The sequence below is a fragment of the Ornithodoros turicata genome, chromosome 6 (genome assembly GCF_037126465.1).
Source record: "Ornithodoros turicata isolate Travis chromosome 6, ASM3712646v1, whole genome shotgun sequence".
In the NCBI taxonomy this organism is placed as follows: Eukaryota; Metazoa; Arthropoda; class Arachnida; order Ixodida; family Argasidae; genus Ornithodoros; species Ornithodoros turicata.
In genome coordinates, this window is record NC_088206.1 from 7,456,017 (window position 1) to 7,483,309 (window position 27,293).

General features: G+C 45.7%; 2 protein-coding genes across 4 annotated transcripts in view; one reads left to right on the forward strand and one right to left on the reverse strand.

The window, feature by feature from the left end:
* Positions 1 to 258: 258 nt before the first annotated feature.
* LOC135398981 (uncharacterized) overlaps positions 259 to 27,293 on the reverse strand; it is a 38,002-nt gene continuing 10,967 nt past the window's right edge. The window contains exons 2-6 of the mRNA XM_064630589.1: positions 26,678 to 26,769; positions 13,936 to 14,185; positions 12,085 to 12,362; positions 2,418 to 2,544; positions 259 to 1,343 (exon numbers count right to left, since the gene is read on the reverse strand). Coding sequence (XP_064486659.1) covers positions 421 to 1,343; positions 2,418 to 2,544; positions 12,085 to 12,362; positions 13,936 to 14,185; positions 26,678 to 26,749 — 1,650 coding nt within the window. The 5' untranslated portion in view covers positions 26,750 to 26,769 and the 3' untranslated portion in view covers positions 259 to 420. The remainder of the gene's footprint in view (positions 1,344 to 2,417; positions 2,545 to 12,084; positions 12,363 to 13,935; positions 14,186 to 26,677; positions 26,770 to 27,293) is intronic.
* LOC135398980 (lysosomal alpha-mannosidase-like) overlaps positions 557 to 27,293 on the forward strand; it is a 98,196-nt gene continuing 71,459 nt past the window's right edge. For 2 of the 3 annotated variants that reach the window (XM_064630586.1, XM_064630588.1), the window contains exon 1: positions 813 to 1,359. In XM_064630586.1, the coding sequence (XP_064486656.1) occupies positions 1,357 to 1,359 (3 nt within the window). In that variant the 5' untranslated portion in view covers positions 813 to 1,356. Of the gene's footprint in view, positions 785 to 812; positions 1,360 to 27,293 lie in introns of those variants that run through there. The other variant, XM_064630587.1, reaches the window with a different exon arrangement.

Below are 27,293 nucleotides of genomic sequence, written 5' to 3' on the forward strand. Positions count from 1 at the left end.
ATTAATGGAATAAGAGTAATCCAGGTACTTCAGACGGCGCCACTCCATGTTCCATTAACTTTTTTCCAGCACAGTGCAGAGGTTGGTACCGGTCGCGTCTGTTGATCTACTAGTACTTACCACGACTTCTAACGCTCGTGGTACTGAGTTAGATAATTTCGAAACATATATGGTCGACTGTATAGAGACAGGAACCTGTAAAGGAGCTTGTATTATATGCCCAGCCCCAACGTACAACCTAAAGGCAGAAACGCAGACCACATTGTCGACACAGTATATTATTTACAACAGTGGGTGCAACGCAAAATAACACTGGTGGACAGGGATCAGCGAGTGAAACCGCGTCTAAAACTTCGAAACTTAACAGCATTGGAGAGATCCATCAATTTGACTACTTGCACACGATCACACAGTCAGTGTCTATAACTGTTTCACAGAATACGGAGCTGGTTCACAATGCGCCGAACGAACTTGCCTATGGTGAGCGGTGACTTTGCACGGCTCGAACTCAGTCTGGAAATAGCACGACATCATCCGGGCATCTTCAATGTCGATGTACTCATGTTTGACTCGCTCTTCGTACACTGCTCGATGGTGGTTGTAAATATTTGGGATAGGGTACTGCACGTAGCCACCTTCTTCGTATAAGCAAGACGGCGTTCCCTGCTGTGCTGCGCAGTTGCTCCTGCTATTTGACGTCGAACTTTCTGAAGCCCCGTAGTCTTGCAAGATATTATCGATAGCTGCGAAGAATCGTTGCGAGATATCAGGGTCGTCCAAGGAAGTGAGTACGTAATCTTCTTCTGAATGCGTCTGCGATTTTGTCGTGTCATCTTTGCGCTCTGTCGTCGTGAACGCGTTCGCGTGCTCCAGTGTCGTCTGCTTGTTAAAGAAACGGCACTGACTCGTGCCATCTTCGTAACTGCACGAACTATCCGTTTCCTGGTAGACGTCTGCTTTGACTTGGCAGTTGGTGTAATTCTGGGAACCATAGCAGCAGGACATTTCGTAAGTGTTTTTACTTTCGTTCGACGGCGTATCGCTCAGCGACGTCTCGCTGTTTGTGTCTACCGAAAGGATTTTGTCTATGATGTGGAACACCGAGTCCGCATGCATTTCGATCGCAGACGACATCATGTTCGCCATACTGGAAGGGTCGGCGGCTTGACTGTAGTCTTGGCAAGGCGGGGAAGAATAGCTAGGCGATGTGCCGAAGGAAGATGATGAAAACTGCGAAGGAGACTCGCATGTGTGCTTCAGAATGGACGTAGTTGTAGTGGTCGGTAAAGCTGGACTTCGCCGGCACAAGCACTCGAAGGGTGGACACGAACAGTGGACGTCGTCTGCAATGAGAAGATGGTAAGTTTTTAGTCGCTCGCAGTATGTGGTTGGGGTCGAATGGTTTATAACGTGTTGGGGGTAAGTTTCAAGTGCTGAATTTTAGACGGCAAAGTCGTGTTTCCTAAGTGTACAGGTATTATTGTCGGTCTGATGCAGCCCACGTTCAGGGGCTGCATGTGAAAAAATGTGCACGTGTTTTACAGTCCAGTTCTTGAAAGGCAGCAGGGGGCTTAACCTATCTGTTGGTTTCGCCTGTCCTCCACGGGGCTTAACCTATCTGTTGGTTTCGCCTGTCCTCCACGTTGCTATGAAAGAGATAGCGTTTATCGTTATCAGTCGCCTGCGAAACTAACTTCGTCAGCTAAATAGCTACGTCAGCGCGTTTGTCTACGTTTAGGAGACTCTCTGCACTCTCGCATCTACTAGAATGACCAGAATTTTTATCATGCACAGTTCTTTCAGTCAGATGATACTAGGTAGTTTTAGCACACCGTTGGTAAAGTTATCGTGCCTATCGGAGCCAATCACAGTCGTGTATGACTCGAAATCTTATCCTCTGATTGGTTCCGGTTGATACGGTTCGACGCAAGCGACGTTAACAGTTTGCTAAAACTCTCTGCTATCACGGCAGAGGAATAGGAACGGAAATAATCAATTATCATACCGTTTTGGTGACTTTTATTTTTTTCGTACCTGACGACTGCTTGGCAATCTATCCAAATTAAATCCAGAGTGCAAATAACGAAGTCGTAACCTTTTCGCTGTTTCCAGTGCCATGTCTCCTACGAAGTATTTTGTACCTGCCTCCGCTAGAAAATGCACAAACCACCTCGATTGAACCCACGTTAATATCGGACAAAAGTACTTTATCGCAAGCTGAAGCCCGCTTCCAGAAATGAAAGGTCATCAGCATTTTTCAAGGAGAGGTATTCATTTGCAAGTACGATTGTGGTTTTATTTGCAAAGCTCGAATATTTTGCGTTGCACTGTGAGGTGATGTAGCCAAGAGCTGTGCCTTCGCTTCATTTGCTGGTCGGTAATAATTTTGCAGATAGGTATACATTGACATATCGTACCTTCTCGTCGAGGTTGCAATGGACAGTGGTCGACACGTGGAACTTTCACCAAGTATTCCAACTCGACTGTGCCTTGTTGACTCCAGCTGCAGTTCTTGAAGCTCCCGCTTGTAAGACCGTGAGGTATCTGCAAATGCGCAGTTTCAGAATTGTATTCGCTAGGGTATAATCAACCAGCAATGAGAAAGATAAGAATTTGGTCGTTTGCTCCTAAACAGAGGTAAAGGCCTGTTCCGACATAACGATTTGCTATATTGCGCTATAAAATAGCGTTATATTTCCCCCCTCGCAGTGCTGCAAACCGCTAAAAAATAGCGCTTGAGGAGTTGAGCTCGTGCCAACCTTTTTAGTGCTAAAATAATAGCACTAGATTCGTGTTGGCCAACGAGGAGTTCCTTCAGCGATGACGTCGCCGAAGTCGTGGAGTTGTTTTGCTTCCACATTTCACGGCACGGCAACCGCATTGGGACTGATGAGTTTGTCATCCAAAATGTCTGGTAATTTTCTATTTAGTCCATTGATGGAACTTGTTCGTCCGCGTGCTGTCGAACTCCAGAAGCGCCATGATGGGAGAGACCGCAAACGACAACCGAACTTCCGCTAAATTATAGCGCTAGCGCCGCTTTGCAAGTGAGAACCGTCCGATGAAAGTAAGCGCTGTTTTTGCGCGCTATTTTGTAGCGCGCTATATTAGTGCGCTGCTATATGTCGGAACAGGCCTTAACAGGACGTGGAATATGCGAGTAAAATATGCAGGGTTTGAAACGAGTGTTGATAATGGTGAAACCGAGCACAACGTAATAAAGTAAGATATGTGAAGCGTGTGTTTGCTTACACTTTACGTTATACTTTTTCTGCTTGGCAAAGTCAGCATGTGTTCCAGTTGGAACATCGTTTCTTCCCACCTTTCCTTACAATACATGGCTGCGCAAATAGTACGTAAAAGGAGTGGGCGGAACAACAGCATCGCTCGTCGGCAGTGAGTCCGACGTCATGCTGAAGACTTTGAGCTAGCGGGATCTATTCCCACTGCTGCTGTCCTGCCTCGTGTGACCGAATTTTCAGCACTGATCTCTCTCTCAAGTCGTTTTTTTCCCCCTCTCGTCTCTTGAACCATGCTGGTACAGAAACTCGCAGTCACACTGTTGCCTCATGGCGCAAACACGGAATGAAAGAAAGACAAGAAACGTAATCTGTTGTATAGTTATCTCGATTAATTAAACTTTAAGACTATAAAGCTGTATAATGCCTGCTAGAGCCCGTTCCAGACTCATTGTCAACAATCCTGTCTGGACCGCACATCCAGCTGTCGAAGCTCAGAACCGAATGGGGGAAGACCCCTTTAAAAAAACGCACAGACGGTTGTAGCAGCCATGATACATTTCGTGTATCGCTTTCCGCCCTGATTGGCCGAAAATCGTGGTCAAATATTAGCTTTCATCCGTTGCGCGCTCCCGCGAGAATCTCTGGTAGACGGTGTAGGGGGCGCGCCCTTCATCTGTGTCAATATCGCGCTTGAACCGCACAGAACGCGATCTGCCACAGGATCTGAATACATGTGTCCGCTTTGATAATAGTGAGTTTTAATATAAGTTTTAGTAGTAAGGCCTTCAAAGCTCTTTTGACCTTCTTGGACATCATAGGACTTCCATCGTTATTGTGAAGGGAGAGACTCATTATTTCATTCCCCGCATCACCGCAAGCAATGGGGTAGAGCATCGCCCCTAGCATTCATCACCCCCAAATAAAGTTGTTGTTGTTTTAGTACAGTCAAACTCCTTTACAACGAAACTCAGGGGACAAAAAAAAATCGCAGTAAAGGTATTTTCGTTAAAAAGGTGTTCGCTATAAAGGAGTTTGACTGTATATCCTCCGCTACCGCCTCTGCGAACGGGTAAGGAAGGGGTAGCGGTAGGGGTAGGGGTACGAAGGGGCGTAGCGAAGGGGTAGCGTTGGTGGCTCTGCGCACGCGCAATATATAAACAGAGATTTTGGGCATTGCGCAGAACCACCGCGCTATCCCTTACGTACGCAAAGGCGACAGCGTACGATGTACTAAAATTCTCTATTAAGGTTGGGTAATAAAGCGAGAGAATGTTCACTGTATAGCTTCACTAGTTTAGAGCAGAATTTATAAAATTCACTGTACTTTTTTTTGTTTCAGAATTTTCCTGTAGAGATTTGAAAGTGCAGGAGATTTATGCAACGGGAAAAATTATATCGGTCGTGTGTGTGTTAGCTAATGACAGAGAACGAGTTCGTAAATTGTACGCCTGGCTTTTTTTTTTTAAGCTAATGTACAATAGGTAGATTTTAGGTGAGAGGGGAGGGGGTCATCCTGCTCCAGGCGAAAGTTGGCTTCAGGACGGCACTGACTGACGAAGTCTTTAGCGCATGTTGTACAGTATTCCACAGAATTCTTAGCTTATTGTCAGGCGCATATCTTTAGCAGGCTTGCGAGAAAGAAAAAAAAAAAGGGAAGAAAAACAAACGAAAAATTGAGAACCGATTATACTGGTACATATTTTCCCACGTTTTGTGGACCGCTTTGCATAAATGTCCCGAACGATTCTTCAAACTTCTACCCGCAATTCCACCTTCCCACAAAACAAGAACACCCGAGGTAACCTTCCTGTCGATCCGGTGTTTCACAGAAATAACCCGACAATTATTGCTCGAAATAAGCCCTCCCTCTCCCCTCGCGTACCCTAAAGAACGTATAATGAGCTGCAACACACCCAGATATTTTATCCTCCCACCAATCTTTTCGTGCGTATAGGAAAAGCAGAGAAAAGCATTCCAGGGGGGGCGGCTAAACGCACATTTCAGAACGACAAACTTTTTATTTCGATTTTTTGCTTTCGAAATTTAAAACAGGATGCGCACGATATACTCTACATAACAAGCTACAATCACTTTGAACACTCAAATAAAAATAAAAAATCTAATGACACAACCAGGGGATATTGCTCAGAGGCATTCGTGCTAACAGCAGCCGCGGTGTAAGTGAAGAAAAAAAAACAACAACAACAAGAAAGATCATGCAAACAGGATTGTTCAACCATACCGGCCAATTCTTCTGCCCCCTTTGCCTTTGCGCAGGGACGACACATTAGGGGGGTATGCCCTCCTGAACCACATAAAAAAGAAAAGCCTTCCTCCCCATCTAATTACCCCTACTCAGGGTACATTAGGTGACGGTCTCAGGTAGCGTCGAGAAAAAGGGGCTTACCGAGGGGCTGAAACTTAATAATGCTAATAGACCATAATTTGAACGGAACAAGAAGAAGAAGAAGAAGAAAAAAAAGTTATACGTCCCTCGTTCGATACCCCGGGATGGTCGGCACTTCTTTATGAAGGAGAGGAGGAGAGGGTTTTCGGGACCAATCAAAGAATACGTGGCCATTATTAGATCGGCTTCTGTTGCTGGCTCCAAATGCACGCGTGTAGCTTATATTGCCGACCTCTGGTGCTAGAGGACGGCGATAATTCGGATGTAGGGCGGTACATTACGTGTGGATGTGGTGGGAGAGGGTGCGATATATACTGTGAAGGAATGTGTTTCTCTTTGTGTGCTTCACCGCAACTGTGTTGAGTTCGACGTTTCAGGGGAAACACATTGTGTGTACTGGTATCGGTACGTATAACGCAGCATTAGCAAAAGCTAGCAGAGTGGCTAAGTGGATACAACGTCTGTCGGTTGGTGGTATAGCTCTGAGGTAATTCTGGGGACTCAGAGGGTTATACTGATTTTTCTGGTAGACGTTTAAGAGACAGGCAGGCACTGTTCCTGCTGAAGTCGGCCCAATACACACACTAACCCTGACCCCCCCTCTCATGCTCCGTCTTGATGTATACTCGCTCCATCTGTCAGCCTCTGTACTCAGCTCGTAGTCACAGGCCAATCATGGTGATAGTGTGGAATTAAAAAAAAAATGCTGAAAAAGTGAAATAGACACCTGATGTATATGTCACAAAATGTGAATTACGAATTTCGAGTGACTCTTCGATGTAGTTTAGAGTCTAAGCAGCGTGAATATTTTGGAGGACTGTGATCCTAGCGGGCAGACCTGTAAAAATTATTTTTCAAAAGTAATCGAATTAACGATTACAACTACGTGCCCACAAACGTAATTACAGTTATAATTACAAAATAAGAATTGTAACTCAATTACAGCTACAGTTAACTACAAAAAGTAATTACGTCAATTAATCTCCATTTTATTTTTCTTAAAATCAAGTCAACATCCTTTTTAATATATATTTTTGCTCCATAACTTCATTGAATGTTTAATGAAAAGACAAATAACTAGTGGACTGAAAGGCAGGAAAAAACAAAACAAAAACAAAACAAAACTAGTGGTAGTGGAGCACAATGCTTATAATTGTACAATCTTACAATTGCTGGGAAAATCTGCTTATTACTTAGCAGAAACATTATAACATTAGACAGTGAAAAAGGGTCCTTCTTTAAGTCGTGCCAAGCAGAAGAAAAAATTTCTTCTCCTTGTAGTGAGGGAGTGTTGCCCAACACGACTTCTGGTCACGAATATACTACCAAAAGAAATCATGGTTCATTGGAGTACTGCTGGGTAGCCCCACATTGTATAGTTCATGAATGCTCTTGAAGCGGGTCGACAGGTATATATACCTTTCAAATTATTTCTCCCATGGTGTAGCACTTTTGTTTTTTACCACACTCAAATGTAAAACTTTCAGTAGCCTCCTCATTAGACGACTTGTGACCTTCCATTCTAAAAGCTGCAGCTCTCTTTGCATTTTTAAAATTGTAAATTTGCCCACACTACCGACCCCCCTCTGTCTCTTTCAAAATTGCTTGTTCCGTGGCCAAATCCAGAAAGCTCTGCCATCAAAGTTCTTTTGACCTTTTTGTACACCATTAGGACTTTGATCCTTATTGGGAAGGGGCTCATTATTTCATTCCCCACATCATCACCAACTATATAGGGTAGAATATCGCCCCTGGCGATGAAACTTCCCATTCATCACCTCAAAATAAAGTTATTGTTGTTGTTGTTAAAATTGTACGCAATTGCAGATTGGTTTAGGCTGTCACGTGGGTAACGGTCTGTCTTCAACCCGGGATGTGCGATAGAATCAGTGACTTGTGACTCAGATCAGAATCAGAATCAGTGAATCAGATCCTTGTCTAACGTTTTCTCACTGCCTCCTTGGTTGGTATAGGCATGCCAGCCAACCAGCCATGTATCGATGATGAACGTCAACAAACACGATCGGAAGTTGTCCTGGCCTTGACTGCTGCACACGCGTTGCGTCCGCGTGGCGTTCCAGCTACGATAATCTTGTGATTCCAGTCTTTCGTGAAAGTAAAAATCGCGGACATTGAAAAAATATTCAACATTTGAAATGTGGTTGTATCCAAAATCGCATACAAAGCATAGTTCCAAAAGTAAGTCAGACTGCATTACTAATTACTTAAAAGTAATTCAATTACCGTTACAATTACATAATATGGGATGCAATTCTAGCAGTAATGAATTGCTAAGGAGGTACTGTAGTTGAATTACTTGTAATTAATTACTTTACAAGTCTGCCTACGGGCTAAACGGCAGAAAAATGAGTCAGGGACATGCGTATGAAAATGTGTCGATGTATGATTCGAGATCAAATGTATTGTATGAAAATGATAAGGTTACGTGAAAGGCGCATAACTTAGAGACTTAAATACCTGCCGGTGAAGGTACCCATAACAAGTTTCTCAGAAAGTGTTCAAAAGAATGTGGGACATTTGAAATGCACTAAATCGAATTCGAAATGCACCAAATTCGAAATGCACGGAATCTGCACCAATATCGCCCTGAAAATCGTTCCTGGCGTCAGCGTGGCGCTCAGTTCGAAACCTCGGCGAACACTTCATTTAGCTTGTCCGATTTCTTCTTTGCCCGTGACTGATGATGTTCATGTTGTTCCTCGCAACAGCTCGCAACCATTTGTTCATGTACGAATCCGCTCTGGGCGAACATTCTTTCTCTTTTTCCTTTTCACCTGTCCTCTCAAATAATAGTTCGCGTGCAATGACACAAATTAAATACAGAAAATGCGTTCACTGACTGAATGCATTTTCAGATTTTTTTTTTTTTTTTTCATTTTGTTCTTCAAGCGCGCGCACTCTATGAGACGGCGCGAGTGATATATGATCTTCGGCGTGAGTGTAGCCCGCGGCCGAGCGTGAGGAGGCTTTCTTGGTGTGAGGATTGGATTGATTAGCATAATGAGAACAGGACGCGAACTGCTGGAGCGGTTAGAAAAAGTGAGGATAATAGTCGCTCCTTTGTTTTTGTGTTGCCTGGCTATTTTGCGCGTTTCTTTGAACGCACGCAGTCGCGAGTCTGTGTATGTGTGTGTGTATAAACGATGTTGGTCTTACGTTTGTATAAGGTACCACGAATGCTGAAAATAAAAAAGTATTCGATGCACGCAGTGAATGCCGTTTAGAGATTGCCTTTCCTCGCGGAATACGCGTGGTGGAAGAGAGTGTCATACTAAGACATATGAGTCCATTGACTGATTTCGAGAATAGAATGACTGATTCCACTACGTCTAGATGCCAACCGTGTAATTTCGTTCGGCAGAGCGTCGTTTGTTTCTGGACTGTCATGTGGTTTCGGTTTCCACGATGACGTCAGCACGATCCATCGCACCCTGGCGGGCGTCACGAAGGTCCCATACAGGCTTGAAGGGATGTCCCGACACCTACACACGGGACACCACGTGCCGGGTTGCCGTGAGACGTTACGGGAACGAAAAGTGGGCAAAAATACTCGGCCCCCTTTGCTCCTTTTGTGATGAGAGTTTGCTGTGGTTGTCCTGTCTGAGGTTTTCCCTGGGTTTTCCGAAGACTTTCCTGACGAATGTCGGCACAGTTCTCCCTGAAGTCGGCCCAGGACGCATATTAAACACCCCCTGTCCCCCACTCCTTCCTGCTGTCCTCTCTCCACCTCTCCACATCTGTACGCCGCTCATAGCCACCGTTGCTTCGCGGCGCTAACACTCACACACACACACAAATCTCATTGTCGTTACGATAGGTTTGGCGTTGCGATGGGCCTCTCCAACTGTACAAGAACAACAATATAATATCGCTTCATCTCACTGAGTGAGGAGGCACCCTTAGCAAACTTCTCACCGGTCCTCCCTTTCCTTTCAATGCACACCAACTTGGAAGCGCTCAAAATTCAATTAAGGACTCCTATCCGCCTCAGTGGACCGCACACTTTACAGCCTTCGAGCGAGCCAGCAAGAAACCGTGGGAAAATGTCCAGACTGTCCGTCCATCAGGCATAAAAAGGAGCCTTTTCATATACCTCCCTCGCTGTCGGCTAGTCGCGCGCTCCTGTCTGTTTACCCTTGGTCGTTGTCGAGCGTCTTTTTGCGTCATCTTCTGCTCGAGTAAGCGCACCCTCCTTTGATCTTTCCACCATACTTAATCTCCTTTTCAATACACGCGAAAACAACGAACTCTGTGCCGAGAAAGTCTTTGTCTTGTCACGGATGGAGAGAGAGTATCGTGTAGGAAGCGCTGTTTGCGTTGAGAAGATGAGGTTTTTGAGACGGCTTCTTGCGTTACATCTGCTGCGGTTTCCGTGGGACGTCCCCTGTTTGTTCGTCTGGTTCACGGCGCCATTATATTGCGAAGTCGGAGCTTTCAAAGGCTTGGCCGAGAGTGAGGATTAAGCTTTGCTCGGTCCCGCGTTTGTTTGCAGGGTTTCGTTCGGTTGGAGAGTGGTAACAGTGAAGGGTTGTTCATAATGTTTGCTGTGTGTACGTGTTGTCCGTTGATGCGTGATTGATGGCTTTGATGAAGCAACGAACAGCAGTTTTCGTTTTCTCTATCCTTTCTATCGCGCACTAATCTCACAATCGTTCACGGGCTCGTTCACCCACTGCCATCGGTCACTGCCATCAGCGCCACCTGTGGTGGCAAGGATAAGTTATTTCCAGCATTTATTTCAGTTATTTCGCACTTTCCTGCAGTTATTTCATCAGGCATTGTACGCATTCGCTGAAGTAGGTCGAACACACGACAGAACTCACGCGATGACGTGTGAAATCGCGAACATCGTCATATACGATTGTAGAGTATACTGGAAAACTTTTCCTGCACTCGCCACCAGGGAAGAAAGACGGCGCCAGTGTCGCCGTGCCAAACTCTAGCCTAACGTTCCTATAGCCAACCAACGCCTTGTCCTAGAAACACTACTAACCCTTCTGGACAATGTAGTACTTCGGTTCTCACAATATTTGTCCTTAGGCTTGCACAAAACCGCGAGCGTTAGAGTAGGGTATCGTCTGTGGTGATGAAACACCACAAACATCATCGCCAAACTACAATTGTTTGTTGATAGCGCTTATACAGGGTGTCCAGGCTAACGTGCAATGGGTTCTGAAAGAAAACCACGGTGCGTCAAAGGCGGATGAAAACAGCGGAAGTCGCGTGTTCCAACCGCCTGTATTTCTTCATGGTTGCCGATTAATTAATTAGGCGCAATTGATTAGCTAACTTTTTAATTGGTCGTCTTAGGGATAGAGCGTGTCAAGAAATATCCATCCTAAATGTTTCCTCAGCTTACCCCTTGCGTGGAGTCTTTTTTTGCTGGCCCCACGAAACCCGAAAGTGTACCACGTGACACGAGACGGGCGCCCCAACGCGATTTCAGATCTCTCAAGCGCACAGAACTACTACCAGGGCCGGCGATAGGGGGAGGGGGGGCGAGTAAGGCGACCGCCTTATGCCCCGCGCTTGCATAGGCGCCGTGCAGGCCTAGCAGGCCTAACGGGGCCTGTGAAACAGGCCCCGCGATGTGCCTTTGCCTCTGGCCCCGCACACCCCTAGCACCGGCCCTGACTACTACTACTACACTCCTTATCTGCTGAGAAGGAAAAAAAAATTCGGTCAGGGATAACTTTGCACGTTTCCAGGCCTGTGTGTCGAAATCACGAGCAAAGGAAGAAAAAATAAGAAATAAAAATTCTGCATGATAAACAGTACTATTCATTCAAAGAAGAAAAAATGGTGTGAAAAGGTGGTAACTTCTACATTTACCACCTAGGTCAACATAGCGTCTGATAAAGGGTGTAAAAGGGTGGCAAAAACAATTATCATATATCCAAATGGCTACAAAAAGGCGTATACGCCTCCCTCGCTCAGCGAATCAGAAGCGGTATCCACGCCAGGCGTACGCTGTAGGAAACAATTGCGATGGGTGTTTCTCGACACGCACTACAACTTTGCAATTCACATCTCGGCCCTAAAACGAACAATTAAAAAGTTAGCTAATTAATTAATCGGCCACAATGAAAAAATACAGGCGGTTGCTTCGCACAATATTCTGCAGTTTTCATTCACCTATGACGCACCGTGTTTTTTTTTAGACCCCGGTGCACGTTAGCCTGGACACCCTGCACATGCGCAGAGTTGTCAGAACTGGTTGAGTCGCGACAGTGTTCTGCTATCGGGGACAGTATAGGAAAGTACGGGAGGTATACCGGGAACGCTAGGATGCAGATCACCCAGCAATGGTCTAGAACTGGTTCAGCAATGGCCCAGTGGCCCAATAGGGCAATCACAGCCTCAACGTTTCGTCGACCTTCCGTATAGCTCCTACCGTATTACGAGACTCCTAACCTGGAATGGATTGCCTGTGGATTCCTTGATGAGCGTCCTCAGCGACGTCGGCGGCACCGGAGACGTAAGCGCCCTCTTGGTGGACGCTGCCCTTAGCGATCGCCTGGCTTCAGCCGTGGCTTTCGGCTCTGGCTGCGGATGGTCGTGGACGCCCTTGGCTTGGAAAAATACTGCCCACTCGGTATGGCGCCAGAAGTGGGTGACGGGATAACCGCAGTGGCCTCTGCAAGCCTGCACTTCCAGCCTACCAGAGCATCGACGGTTCGGACATGGCTTGCCTGCGCCGAATTAAGGCATTTTTAAAGGCAAATATTCCAGTTTGCACACACTCCATGAATAACAGTTGATAACATTTGTATTCGCAGTGCGCATTATCAAGCAGGGAAACTTACCTATCGAAGTAGGGAACTCCCCAAGCATCATTATCTATCACATACCGGATAACAACGCCCGCTATGTATACCCGTGTATTCCGTGTGTACCGGCGTCGGAATGGAGGTCCGACCAAGAGGGCTGTGGCCGCCCACCTCCTTTGTATTGACCGCCTATTGAAGCTTCTATTGAAGACTGGAGAATGGGTCGGTATGGCCGCTCTAGCACTACGAAGTCGGGTCTTGTTGAAGACTTGATGATGTGACAATGTACACCACGTCGCCTTTTAAAAACATCACTGTTCTCGCTTTAAAACGGTGTATGTGTTGTCATCAAGTAGGAGGACTGTCTATTATTCCCCGCAATATGTGTATTGACATCAAAGTGGAAGACCAATCGTAAGGCCTGGTGGCTCCCTGCAAGGCTAAAACTGAAGATTGTGTATTGTTATCAAGTAGGGGGGTGTATTGCCATCAAGTGGGGAAATTACCTATTCGGGTAGCCCCCTTTACACGAACGGAAACAGTATCTAACATATCGGGTAACAACGCACGCTCCTGACTTTTTGTACACGGCGTACCATGCGAACAATCCTGAAACTCCGGAAGAGATTTGTGTTGCAAACTGGAGGTAGGGACAAGTCGCAACGCTTGACGAGAAGAAGAGGAATCGTCACGGAGTACAATTCTAGTACAGTACAGAGGGGGAAAATGTACCAATGGCTAACATTCTGACTGGCAAACGTTTTTCCATTAATTTTTTTCTGAAGTATTATCAACATTTCAGTGCAATTTTGTGTTGATTCTGTGTAGGACAGTATCGAAACACGCTCTCTATCTCTCTTGCCATGGCACACAAGGCAGATTATAACTCGCACGTTTTTGCTTTCGCAAAAAAAAAAAAAAAAAAAAAGTGGTGTACCAAGGTTTTTTACATATGGGGGCTCCTGGCCTCGCGTCATGAAATTGTCCTAAAGTTAAATTCCGGTCGTGTTGGTGATACATACGTTGGTGGATATGCATATTCAAAGCGATAAATAAAACCCAGTGCGAGGGGACAACAAAAAGGGCAAAGGACAGACAAATTGTCTGTCCACTGTTTGTCTGTTTGTCTGCACAGTGTTGTGTTTGTCTGTCCTTTGTCCTCTTTGTTGTCCCCTCGCACTGTGGGTTTTTACTGCTTTTAATATGAAATTGTCCCCGTGAAATATTTCATTTACTATGGAGAGACTGGAAAGATATACGAAGGCTTTCACAAAGTGGAGACGGCAAAGAGACGGAAGGGTTGCAAAATTGCAAAATGTCAAAGGCCCACGTGCAACCTCAACGTCGGGTAAGTCCCTCAGTTAAACTCAGTCGCTTTTGTTTTGTCGGAACAAAACAACATATAACTCATAGCTGGGAAGCCTCAAAAATTATTTCTAGACATTCAGGCCCTGAAAAGCACGATGAAGTCGTCGCGCGCAGCTTTTGTATATACCTTGTTGTTTCTTGCGCGCCTTGTCGCATATTGCTGGCCTAAGGTGTACGGTGTCCCCGGAATCCAAGGAGCACCTTAAGCTGCAAACGAGGACTCCCAGGCAGGACTTCTTGAGGATGTGCACGTTGTGATTGTTGGTGTTTCTCATGGCCCATCCGCTGGCGTGCCGTCGCGCCTCTTCACAGTCGGGTCGGTAGACGAACCGGCAGTGTCCATCGGCCCACTCCTGGTACTCGTCGAACTCTGTGACCTGCAAAGAACGACACTTCCGTTGAGCAACACTAGGAATGCTTTCCGTTGTAATTGTGCAAGTCGACCTATGCCTCTTTTTAGAACTGTATTTTTTTTTTTTTTTTATTGTCATCACTAGGAAACAAAGAACAAGAAAAACCGTGGGGCGTGTCCAATAGCTTTCGCTAGTACAGGCTCATGCCCCGCGGGATAAATGGAACAGAAAAACAGGTGAGATAAATAATGCAACAAACAGTTACATTCCTGGGTTCAAATAGGCTGAAGTGTCCATAAGGTATCGTCGTAGCATGTTGCGGAATGACTGGCTGTTTTTAACCTCAAGAGGCATAGAGTTCCAGAGTCGCGGCCCAAAACACACTGTCAATCTGGTACCATACATATTTTTTGGCCGATATAACATAAAGTCATTCGACATGACGCTTCGGTTACCTCTTGGACATTTTTTAAATATGTTGTTATTAAAAGGAACGTTATTCTTTACAATTGACTCTACAAGTAAGGCACGACGCTCTCGAATAAGATCAGGCAGTGGGAGAATATTCAGAGAATTAAAAAACTCAATACAGGAAGTTCTACTGCCAGAACAAGTAATTAATCTTATAGCTCTCTTCTGAAGCCTGAACAGACGATCCAGATATGTTGGGAATGCAGTACCCCAAGAAGTGGCACAATAAATTAGATGACACTGCACAAATGAGAGGTACAATTGACGTAAAACATGTAGTGGAAAATATTGACGGGCAAGGAATAAAATGTGACAGGACTTGGAAATATTCTTAGCAACTTTATCAATGTGTGGTTTCCACGTGAGATGAGAATCTAAGGTCACGCCTAGGTAATTAATAACATGTACTTGTTCTATAACATTGTTATGAATTGAGGTGCTCATTTTGACATATTTGGCAGAAGGCTTGCAGAAGACAAGAAACTTTGTCTTAGACAGATTCAATGTCAGACGGTTAATAGCAAACCAATGAGCAATCTTGTTTGCCTCATGGGACACGGTCGGCGCAATTTCGGAAATATCTGGAGAGCTGAAGAGGAAACACGTGTCGTCCGCATACATGAAAGTCGAAAGCCTGTCGGAAACCGATGGAAGATCGTTCACATAAATCGAAAATAACACAGGACCCAAGACCGTTTTTTCGACCGTTATCCAAAGCAAATACAAGAGGTACACATGCCATGTTAACACCTATAAGGTAGTCATGTGAGGCTGGTAATTCTTGGAGATTATCATATAGACACAAATAACAACAACAACAAATACAACAACAACAACAACATAGATGAATGGATGATGATGATGTGGGATGTTTCCCTGCGTTGAGTGCAGGACCCTACCCCATTCCAAAAAGGTTCACATGAAAGGATGACGAGGGAAGGAAATCCCTACAGTTCGTGAAGGAGGCCGGTGGCCCTCAGAAAGGAGAGAAGAGCGCCAAGTGCACGGCACTGGTGTCCAGGGTTACTCCATGGGCCGAGAACTTTGCAGATGTTGAATGGCCTCTGATCCAGCATTTCAAGTTGAGATTTAAAGGCCCGTCGCTCGCGTACGTACTGGCTGCAGTCTTCGAGAATGTGTCGACAACAAATACACTGACGATGATGAAGGGGGAAATTCGCCACCTGGCTTGTGACCCACTATCCCAATGCCGACGTGACTGCATGAGATATAAAATAGCAAAGAGGAGACGAGGGGGGAGAGACGGTAGCAAGGCCGCGCATCAGGATTAAAGAACATAAAGGAGACCGGTGCCTTGCAGAAAATCCAGGAAAATCTGCTGGGCACGACAGTGTTGCAGGATGTTGGACCAGGGATTATGAACTGTCGCAAAGTGAACGGAGCGGCAGTGATTGGCTTCAGTCGGTTTCGCAACTTTTCTCGTTGAATCCTGAAGAGGACACAGTCCACGATCACGTGCTGGATATCTGCTAGCACGGCTCACCTGGAGCATAACATGGTGTCAGAGCGACCAAGCCTGTATTTAAAGAGTGGGGTGAAGGCGACACTGAGGCGGATCCAGTGTATAATGGACGAAAAGTTGCGAGGCAGCCGATTGGGCGAGTTGAGGGGTAAATCGGGATCCACTTCTCTCATGATGGTCCTTGATGGGACATCTTGACACCTTTGTAGATGGGACAGGGACTTTATCATATCGGCAATGTAGCTTCTTCTATCCAACACGAATAAGAGAACAGAGCAACTTCGTATATTTCAAACATTTCGGAACATTTCACCCGCGCGATAGATGGCATCGTGCGCTCTGAAGTGCGCGTGGATAGCGTGGCGTGGAAACAAGATGGCACATGCTCGCTCTTGGAACTCAGTGTCGATACTCTGAAGCGAAGCTTATTTAGTGACTCTAGTGATAGCCACAGGACCCTACCCCACTTCGAAGAGGTTAATACGAGAGCATGAATTAATTGTGAGCGCGAAGGCGAAGACAGGTCGGAGATCTGTTTAGAGCTCTCTGAGGGGGCCAATAGCCTGCACGAAAGCAAAAAGGGACCGAAGAGCCCGGCAATGATGCGCAGAGGAGTTCCATGGGCCAAGGAGTTTGAACGAGCTGAATGGCCCTGCCAGAGATACAGCTTCATACATTGCGCACAGATAATGGATTGGACGATGGAACACTCTAAGAAAAAAAGGTGTAATTTTCTACCTTTTGGGGTAGAAGTGTGTTGTTACAGATTCTCAACCCTTTTGGGGTAGAAAGTGAGGGGTAGAAACACTTCTACCCCTTCATTTCTACCACACTGGTGGAACAGTTCTACCCCTGAGTGTGAAAAGAATTCTACCCTGTTAGTGGCAAAATTCTGCCCCTACATGGTAAACTGTTATTCCTCTGGGGGGTCTATCTTTTCTCTCCATATGGAAGACACCTCTACCCCAAGGGTGAGAAATATCTGCCCATCTTGACGCTAAATATTCAACCCTTCCCGGAAGACAGTTCTACCGTGAGTAGAACTGTTCTCCCTTATTGGAAGATAATTTTTTACCCGAAATGGTAAGAATCTCTGCTATTATTCGTGCTGTGCCTACCGGTGGCATATCTCTACCCGTAATGACGGGGCATTTAGACCTTGTAAGGAAATATTTACTCCGCCTTTCATGAAGGACGTCTGCCCTTTTGAGAAGAACTTGACATATAGTATTTGTGTGGATGAGATAGAATATATACGTAAACAACTGTTACTGGTCACAGCATTTTATTACCATATCACAATTGGAATCGTACACTTGCGCTTACCAATGCGAAAGGTACATCCATATTGAAGAAGCCTGAGCACGGAGACACGAAAGAAAACACGGCACAACACAGACGACTCCATTGTTGCATCCATCAGACTGCACAGCACTTGCACAGACTGTCTTGCACATAAATTCCACATGCGTGCACCATAACAAGGGCAGCGGGATAACTTCTGAGGGCTTGACATTTCACACTACTGTGTGTCTAAATACACACGAATCTTCGCTCGGTGTGTAATATCTGCCCGGAGGAACACGTGGCAGGACGGATGATTTCAACTGAAATGTAAATGGCATTAATAGAGCATTTAAGATAAGCGATAAATAATAACAACGGTATGTTTCACTCCTCAGAAATATGTTTACATGTGTGATTCCCACAGAAATAAGCAGGCAAAAAGAAGAAGGCTATCCCGGCAGTGGACAAAAGCCAAGGAAAAAATAAATAAATAACACAGAGCACATCTAAAAAACCATGACTCGAGCGATGAGTGCCTTCTCCCATCAAACAGTGGCTCACCGTATGTTATGGCTCCGTTTCTTCATTTTCGAAGTGGATCCTGTAATCACGTCCGGCGGGCGCTGATAAGGTGCCGTGCTAAAGTTGTCATGGTGACCTGCGTGTATTACACAAACGCATTTGCTCATGTTGCAGTTTCATAGGATGCTGAAAAAGTGTCAGACGACATGCCGATCAACCCGAACACGTAAAACACATCTGGTCACTGCACGTTCGGGATGAAAAATCTTGAATATCAAAATTACTCACCTGATTCTGTCCTAACTCCACCTTGCTTATGTTCATACCATTGCAGCTGAACCGATAACGCTTTCCACCACGGAGATGCGAATACCCGACTCAGCATAGCCATTAGGCCGCACGCATGACCTTCGGTGCAGCAATGTCCACGTGCAAACCGACAGTCTGTCACTTCCAGCGTTCGTCTCTATACTGACCCCTTTTACACAATCAGCGATTCCGCGCAAGCGCAGACACTCTGTGTTTGGTCGCTCTGGCTTATCTCTTGAACAGTGACCTCGAAGCTGGACCAAACGCCTTTGTGCGCAGGATTAGTAAACCTCAACTATTCTCGTCCCTTGGTGACTCCATTTACACTTCCATTAGTGACCCTGCTAGGAAACAGACAAAAAGAAAAAAAGAGTCACTTGAACCCTAATAGTGACAAGATTGCCACAGTGGTTCTACCGTTATGGGGAGAGAGTTGAGTAAAAGGGTAGAAACAGCACAACTTCAACCTGCAGTCGGTAGAGAGAAAATAGGTCGGGGAGAACTGTTGCGCTTCTACCCGTTTTCAACCTTTTTTTCTTAGAGTGAAGCGAGAACATAGACGGACAATAGTGCCCTCTTGAGAACGTCTGTATACGTCACGAAGATGGGTGAGAAACACATTGAACAGTCTGCGGTGATCACGAGTCACCTCACTGCTTCGCGATTCATTGTTCGCATACTTCTTACGGCACCACTAGGTCGCTTCCTATTGAACTTCGGCAGCACCTATTAAGATTGTCACACAACGACCGAGTCTATAGAGCAACAGGCACAAAACAAAACATGATCCGCGGCAGGACCCTCTATGACAATTACTTTGATAAGAAATAAACCTCTACCCGAGAAACCTCATCATGACGTTGGTAGACAGACTGAAACCGAAACAAATCGGAAGGGGAGGGCTGGGTTCCACGAATGGGCACTTGTTCGCTGCCTCCTATTGAAAGAAAAGTAACACCGAAGGTCGCTTCCATTTCAGGGACCATCGTAATCCCCTCAAGACCGAGGCTTTCGGGCGCGACCTTGTTCGCCCCTAGCTTCGAGCGTAGTTCAAGTCTACCAAATTGGTGGCGCTGTCGAACACTATGACGTCATTTGTTTACAAACAGGGAGAGGTCTATTGACCGCTTGTACTGGATGCTGTCATGAATCCTTCCTTCGTTCTCGTCGCCTTCTCCTTTCGTTGCTTCATCTTTTATGAACTCCGGTACATCAGACCTTGTTTGTAAACAATGACGTCATAGTGTTCGACAGCGCCACCAATTTGGTAGAGTTGAACTACGCTCGAAGCTAGGGGCGAACCAGGTCGCGCCCGAAAGCCACGGTCTTGAGGGGATTACGATGTACGCGACCTTTGGTCCTACGTTTCTTTCAATAGGAGGCAGCGAACAAGTGCCCATTCGTGGAACCCAGCCCTCCCCTTTCGATTTGTTTCGGTTTCATTCTGTCTAACAAAGTCATGATGACGTTTCTCGGGTAGAGGTCAATTAAATTGCCAGCCGTGTCGTGATAAGGATGCATCTATATATTCCACGTGCATGCAATGCAGCCAGGGTTACGGTTTAAAAAAAAAAATGACCGTGTGCTCGACATCTCAGTGTCCTTCCTGGTCCCCATGTCACCACGTCCTTCGTTACGCTTGACTCCAATGATCGATATGCTGACACGGAGGTATCGCTCAGTATACGCTCGAACTCCAGCAACCCGTATTGTCATTCTGCAGTGACCTCCTTCTGGTGCACGGGCTGTTTAACTCTGGTTCAGGTATAGCGATGAGTGCTTGTGTACTGTGAGAACCTGTATGTGTGGCGTTCCATACGAATCGCAACCTGCGGGATTGTATGGGAGAGGGCCAGCACGGTTGAATTCGCACAATCTGTTGTGAACATCATGTGAACATTGCAATTGCGGCACTTACGATGTCAAGAGACCGCACACGTATAGGATTGCGTTTTGCTACAGAAAAATACAAGGTGTTCCTCTCCTGAACGATACGTTCTTCCGGTTTCCCTGATCCCCTTCAGTTGATCCACCTAACCTAACTTGATCCACTCAACCCAACCCAACCCAACCCAACCCAACCCAACCCAACCTAACCTAACCTAGAGGAAATTATTCTGTGTTGATAACTGCGGCAAATACAATAATGGGAGCCACTCACGCTCTTACTAGAGCACTCGTCCAAGCAACCCGATGACGGTGGAAGTTGTAACACAGATGGGGAAGGTCATCTCGCGTTCTTGATTACCTTGAGGCGGAACTAGTAACTGCTGAACTAACTGAATTAACTTACTGAACTATTTGTTGATGGTTTCATTCAGCGATTTATAGATTTAAACAGACTTATAGATGTAAACAGGCAGTGGCGTGCCCTCTTTATTTTTTAAATTTTAGTTCGCGTGAAAAGCGCAATAGTTTCGTCTGCGAAGGGTGTCATTATATTGCTGCACTACACTCTTAAAAATGAACTTCACCGCATAGCACTCTCCTAGCCAACCATCATCTCAAGTGATATCGTTATCTGCCCTGATTTGTTGAAAACGGGAGGCCTACGCCTTCTTTGTGACACTTATGCTGTTCATAATTGTCACAAAAAAGGCGTACGCCTCCCGTTTTCAACAAATCAGGGCAGATAACGATATCATTCGAGATGATGGTTGGCTAGGAGCGTGCTATGCGGTGAAGTTCATTTTTAAGAGTGTAAAATGGCTCTGTCGACATTTCCGGCTCAAGCAAAGACAGCAGACATGCCGCACGAGTTATCAAACGTATGAGCAAGTATCATCGTGTATCCAGACTCCTCACCACAGGATAAAAGCTTCCTATAGCCACGAATGCGTCCCTGCGTTGATAAATAACAAGGCCATGTCCATTGCTGGAGCGCAGATCACCGTTTTCCTGTTACCGTCTAAGCAAAGCCGAATGGCGTGTCGCTATTCTTCGCGTCGGGTGAATTTCGTCTTCGACGTTCTAAACCGTTGTTCGTTTTCATTCTGCAGTAACAGAGCTGAAAGCGAATCTGTCTCGGATTGCACTTACGGGTGAAAGATGTGATCTCGGGACCTTCATAGCGAAAGTTCAGGGGGGCGACGGCCCCCATGCCCCACCTTCCGAGGCCCCTGGTCTCAAGGATCAAATACTACGATGTAAAGACCAGGCAAATGATGATATCTTGAAAAGGCTTCTTATTTTTTTTCGTTTTGTCTTTACGCCATCTCGGCAAACACACTACTTGTGTTTCCCTCGCACTATTGCAAACGGAGCCGCCGAAGTGTCTGCGTTCCGTTATGTAAACACGTCTCCGACATCCGATTGGCATCTACCGCACGACATTTCTGACGCATTCCAATCGACGAACGGTTTTTTCTTCCCGCGTCCCGTCATTCAAAGGAAAGGCGAGTTGCGCGCGCGTCCACGACCACAGGAGGATCTGGAGACAGCATCTCCGAGTCATCGGAGACGTGGCCAGGAATCCCGCATTGCTGCTATCGGTCGTTTGCGGCATAAATGCTGACTACAATGCGCTGTGCTTTCCAGTTAGTCTCTGCCTTGATCTTCGTGTCAAGTAAGAATGCGTGCTCTTGAACGGTTAACGGTCTACGACCGCGGGCATGTGAACCGTATGCGTGGATGGTTTTACGTTGTAGAATTATCCTATACGAAGGTCGTCCTTTGTTATGGACGAAGAGGCCAATTAGCCTCCCTGGGAGAAACATTTTGACACGTTATATAGCGAGGTGTCCTCTCAGAAACAACACTCTGACCCTGTACTGTATAGTATTAGCCTCAGAATTCCTTTCATTCGTTAAACAAATTATTTTCCGGAGTCGAAGGTACTTCCGTCTGAGCAAAAATCTCTCACGCATGCTGCTCCAACTGTTTCTTTCACGACGACAGCAAACAAGCGGATCGCGTGTCAAATAGGCACAAGGATAGCACTGGTTTCGGAAGACCGTCTGAGCAGCCCATCGCAGAAGGGCCCTCACTTGTCATTGATGGATGGAGGAATGGTTACTGATGGAAACCGGAGAGGTCTTCCGTCAATTATGTCAAATTAACGCACTGCAACTCGGCGCTGTGTTCTTTCGCGAATTCGTCCGAATTCGCTCGTCCCGCTTTTAGTAAAAGAAAGTAAGGGAAAATAAGCCATGTTTTGTAGTCATTTGTCTCAGCGGAGGGCCGTTTACGTATTCAAGTCCTGCATATGGGCAGAGTGTGGAACTGTATAAGTTGGGAAAATAGGTTGGGGGAGATTAGTTGTTGACGGTTGAAAGATGGATAGTCGTGGAGGATATCAGTGCGCCAACTGTTAAGCCTAAGGCTCTTGGGTGGGTATGGGATGTGGACCATAGGCTTGCGCCTGGTCAGTTTGTTTGCGCTTCGTTCAGTAAAGGGTGTTGTTTGCGCGAACGTGGTTATTTTTAAGAGTGATAGGAAGGAGGTACGAGGAAGTATATATATATATATATATATATATATATATGGGAAAGGGGGCGCTGGTACGATGGCAGTTTGCGCGAGCGCTAAATATTTTGTTGTCACCTATTCCACGGAACCTTTAGTGCCGGTCATTGAATTTTTACGAGTAAACGTCAAGTAAATTATATGGAATAAATTCATTTACTTTGTTTTCGTTCAGTGAAGGGACGAAAACCATGGAGTTAGATTAGGTACACTGGACAATGCAGATTAAACCCCCTGAATGTAGAGAAACGGGTCCTATTTTATTATTATTATTATTATTATTTTTGTGATTAGCCTCTCTGCGTAACCTTTTTCGCATGTCCTCCCACACCCACAATGCAGTTGGACAAGTTTTCTTAATCAGTATGCAAAGTGTGAACCACAATGTAGGTCCCTCTACAAGTTTGAGTTATAGTCCATGTCGTCAAACGCTACATGACACAGAAACAAGGTGCGAAATACGGGTACGGTACAGCCGACGTGGCCAGTATATTGAACCCAGCCTTCCCAACAAATCAGATCTACAGCCGGAATACTCGACAAAGAAGGCGTTGATTGGTTGACAGGATGTGGGTAGTTTGATTGGAATCGCGATGCTGGCATATTTGGACAAAGCGCGCACAAATTTAGTGACAACGCTTTCTGTCGTCTGCAATCGTCGCTCCAGCAGTTGAATCGGGTTCCCGACAGCCCGTAGAAAAGGCGTTGAACGTCCTTGCGATATTGTATTCCACATCTGCTATCTCTTCATCCGGTACAGTTTCCTTGCGCGGTGATTTCTCACGGCTCTTAGGGCGTGTTGGCTTTCGTAGTGCGGCACGGTTGTAGGGAATGATGCATGACATATGATGTATAGAAGGTATACCACTACGAGCACACGTATCCCGTATTTGTGTACCATCTGCCGCCTCGGAGTGGTACCAGGATGATGTCCCGTGCCTGAATGTAACTATACCAGTTGTTCGCTCTACTTTTCTTGGGTGTCCTGCAGCCGCTTGAACATAGGTGTCTGCACAGCTGAAGTCCTCCCACACTCTAAGAAAAAAAAGGAGTACTTTTACTCCTTTTGGGGAGTAATTGCATCGCCACAAAAAATAGTCCCTTTCGGGAGTAAATGCACGGGAGCAAATGAATGTCACAGAGTGAAGACCGCATTTCACGCGCTGTTGTATGAGTCCCAGGTACATAATTGGTGCGCACGCATGAAAATACTTTGAAGCAAACCGTCAACCGTGATATATGGAGTGATATAAAATCTTGCGCCATACTAGGGCACAATTTGCGAAGAAAGATGCGCTAACTGTTTCTTACTCTGTGAGGCTGGAAAATTGCTACGTTGTCTGAGTTATACAGCCTTATGTCGTTCAAATTGACCAAGGGCACATATTTACGTAGGCTTTTGCATTCAGGAGACCATTCGCGAAGTTCAGTGACAATTTGCAGTCCTGGGGAGTAAATGTAGGGACTAAATGTTGTGTTAGGGGACTAAAATGGGGAGTAATTGCAGACTAGGGGAGTAGAAGCTGCAATTACTCCCCGTTTTACTCCTTTTTTTCTTAGAGTGCAGAATGCACTATGCATCCCAATGAAGGCTGTTTGTTGAGGAATGCTCGCATGTTTTACCCATATCCCGAGGCCACAGGGACTGCACAGTGCACACCTCTTTCCTGTACCAGCTTCCCTTTACCCTTTCCTCCCATCCCTTTTCCCGCTACTTTCGTGCACCAAGCCGCAAGTTCCAATCAGCATGTCCTATATGTTCATCAAACCTTGCAGACACGTTGGGTAGTCAAGTATGTCCAAACCCATTCACTGTGTCGGCATTTACGATTCTACTTTGGCATGTTTACATTTATTCCGTCGCTCTCTTTCGTACCGACAACACTGCACATCAACGCTTTATTCAAATCGAATCGCCTGAAATAGCCACACTTCTCCTCCAATCGTCCTGTAATGCATGCTGCTTAAGCATGCACCACAAAGCACGTAGTTACACTGTCCCGCCTTCAGCCATAAAAAGGGAATTGCGTTCCCGCCTATTTGAAAGGACAGTTTGGTTCGCATAACGACACCTCTTATTAGGCCAGGCACCAGTTAGACCCAACAGCACCATAACCATCGACATAAGCACTCTCCGAAACCATACGGTTCAGGCGGACGATTGCTCTTAAAAGGAGTGTCATTGAGCCACCGCTCTAATAGGAGGGCAGAAGTGAAGCAGAAGTCGGGTCTTTCCGAATAAACGGCAGAGGTGTGGCTTTGGCGACACTGTGTCTGCTATCGAAGTGCGATCGCTTTTACGAAGCAGACGAAGAAACGTTACAGAACGGACGCGTTTTGTGGAAGCAGACGAAACCATTTGGCGGCGAAACATTTCTTGAAAGCACCGCTAGAGGGCGCAGCCAAGTATTGCGCTACTTTTGAAGTTGAAAAAGTAAAAAAAAAGAAAAGAAAGGAAAATGCGGAACAGGTCGCGGACGAACTTGGCGTCTGCTACGTTGTTCTGGCTCACATCGTCTGCTGTTTTGCGGAATAAATGACTGGTTTTTGCGCGCTCTTGATCACAGGGTGTAGGTTGAATAGGAGTGCGCGGTACGAGTTAGGGTTAGCGATTAGGCATAAATGCGGTGTAGGATTTTGTTTTGTGAAGTGGGAGCTTGTGTGGAACGGACAAGTGTTGTGGTGTGGTTCCGTAACGACCCGAATAGCTCGGTTGTTTGTAGAGTAATGCGGCGTAGGACATGCCACGCGCCGTAAGTGCGAACTTTCGGGCTTCTGTCATAGTCATGATTTATTTGTTGTTGTTGTTGGTATGTTAACCAGAAGCAAAGGCATTCTTACAGCTATTATCTATCCTGATGAACTGCAGGGTTTTAACGAAAACTTGTCTATATCAAACTAGATTTTCCCAACCATTTGAATTCTGTTCTGTTACAAAATACTAAGACATGATGGCAACACTGTGTGAGGTCAATCGGCTTTGATATTGATAACGGACTGTTACGCAGAGTCTTTGTGCGTGCGTATAGTCATTGCAGCATCTCCGAGACAACTTGGCATACAATACCTGGACAATATGTTAATTTAACGACCTCACACGTCTTCCAAAGAAAATATCCCGTCATTTGCGAAGGAAATGGACGTAACTTTAATAGATCAGAACTAACCTACCAGAATGATACGATAAGAGATGTTGTCAAATCAAAGCTTAGCAATATGATGTCAGCGTCACAAACACCTTCGTTATCATGTATGTCGTTATCATGAACACGTTCCAATCTAATAAAATTCCCTTGTAACTAAGCGCGTAAACCCTTTCGGAGCCAGAACGAAAATAAGGAATACGCACAAGTGGCAGTGGTTGACTTAGGAACAGAACCAAAACAGAGAAATATTTGCACAAATGCCCAAAAGCCATTAGTATTCAAGTAACGCATCTCAGTCACAGCAACGTATATATTCGTATATCATTAATATTCTGCTCGGTATAGCTCTTGAAGCCATACAAGCTCCTATAACCGTGTCTCGTAAATCAACAGACAATTACCGAGATCAGAACCGAGGTTTCGCCTGTCTCCAAGCATCGCATGGTCGGCCAAGCGTTTTAATTCTAAGGTTTGACTGGCGGTAGCTTCCCGAAGAAGAACGATATATACTCGCGGAGACCATCATGGACAGGTTTGAGTCTCTATACATCACGGAGTCTGGGCAAATGCAGAGGCGCAAACAGAAACAGAGACTGGAAGCTGAGTCTCGTGTGTGCTCCTGTTTGTGCCTCTGCGTTTGCCCAGACACAGGCTTTTGTCCATCGTGAAGTTCGCCCACCACTGCATGACCTGCATTTATATATCACACGGAGACATATCTCCGGGGCAGTTTTACTTAGAAAGTTCACTCCAATTGATATGACATGTTTTATCGTCTGACTGTTGACTTCAATTTCCCGTGGGTCGAATGTTACGTGATAATTGTGGGGTTACCTTGGGAACGTTGTTGTCGTTGATGTCCCAATCGGTCTGGGCCCCTTTGCCCATGTTGGCCGCCTGCACCATTAGGGCTCCTTACCAAGATCCTGCGGGTGAAATAGAAGTCCTTCAGCTCTTGATACGTACAGTGTTAGCATATGCATATGACATATGATGTGCTTACCCATTTTTATGATATGTTTTAAAATAGTTTGTGAGGCTATAGAGTACACAATGCCAGGGAAAGAGACGTGGCAACTGACGGCGAACCATTGACAGTGATTAAAAAATAAATAAGTAAACGAAATCAACTACTAATAGGTTCTAACTTGGTCAAATACGACTGTGTGCGGTGTTCTTATTATGTTATTATTTTACGATTACTGATGGTCAATACAGGTAGATAAGCAGTGCAACCCTGTAACCCTGTCGCACGGGCAGTCTCCAATGACCATTGAAACCAACGGCCATTGAAAATGCGCGTAGCGCCATCAAGCGGGTAACGTGTCAACTTTTCAAGGAGCATTGGATCCAATATTTCCTGATAGGTTGACACATTACACGCTAGGGAGTGCGCTACCTGCATTTTCAATGGTCATCGATCTCAATGGTCGTTGAAGACTGCCCGTGT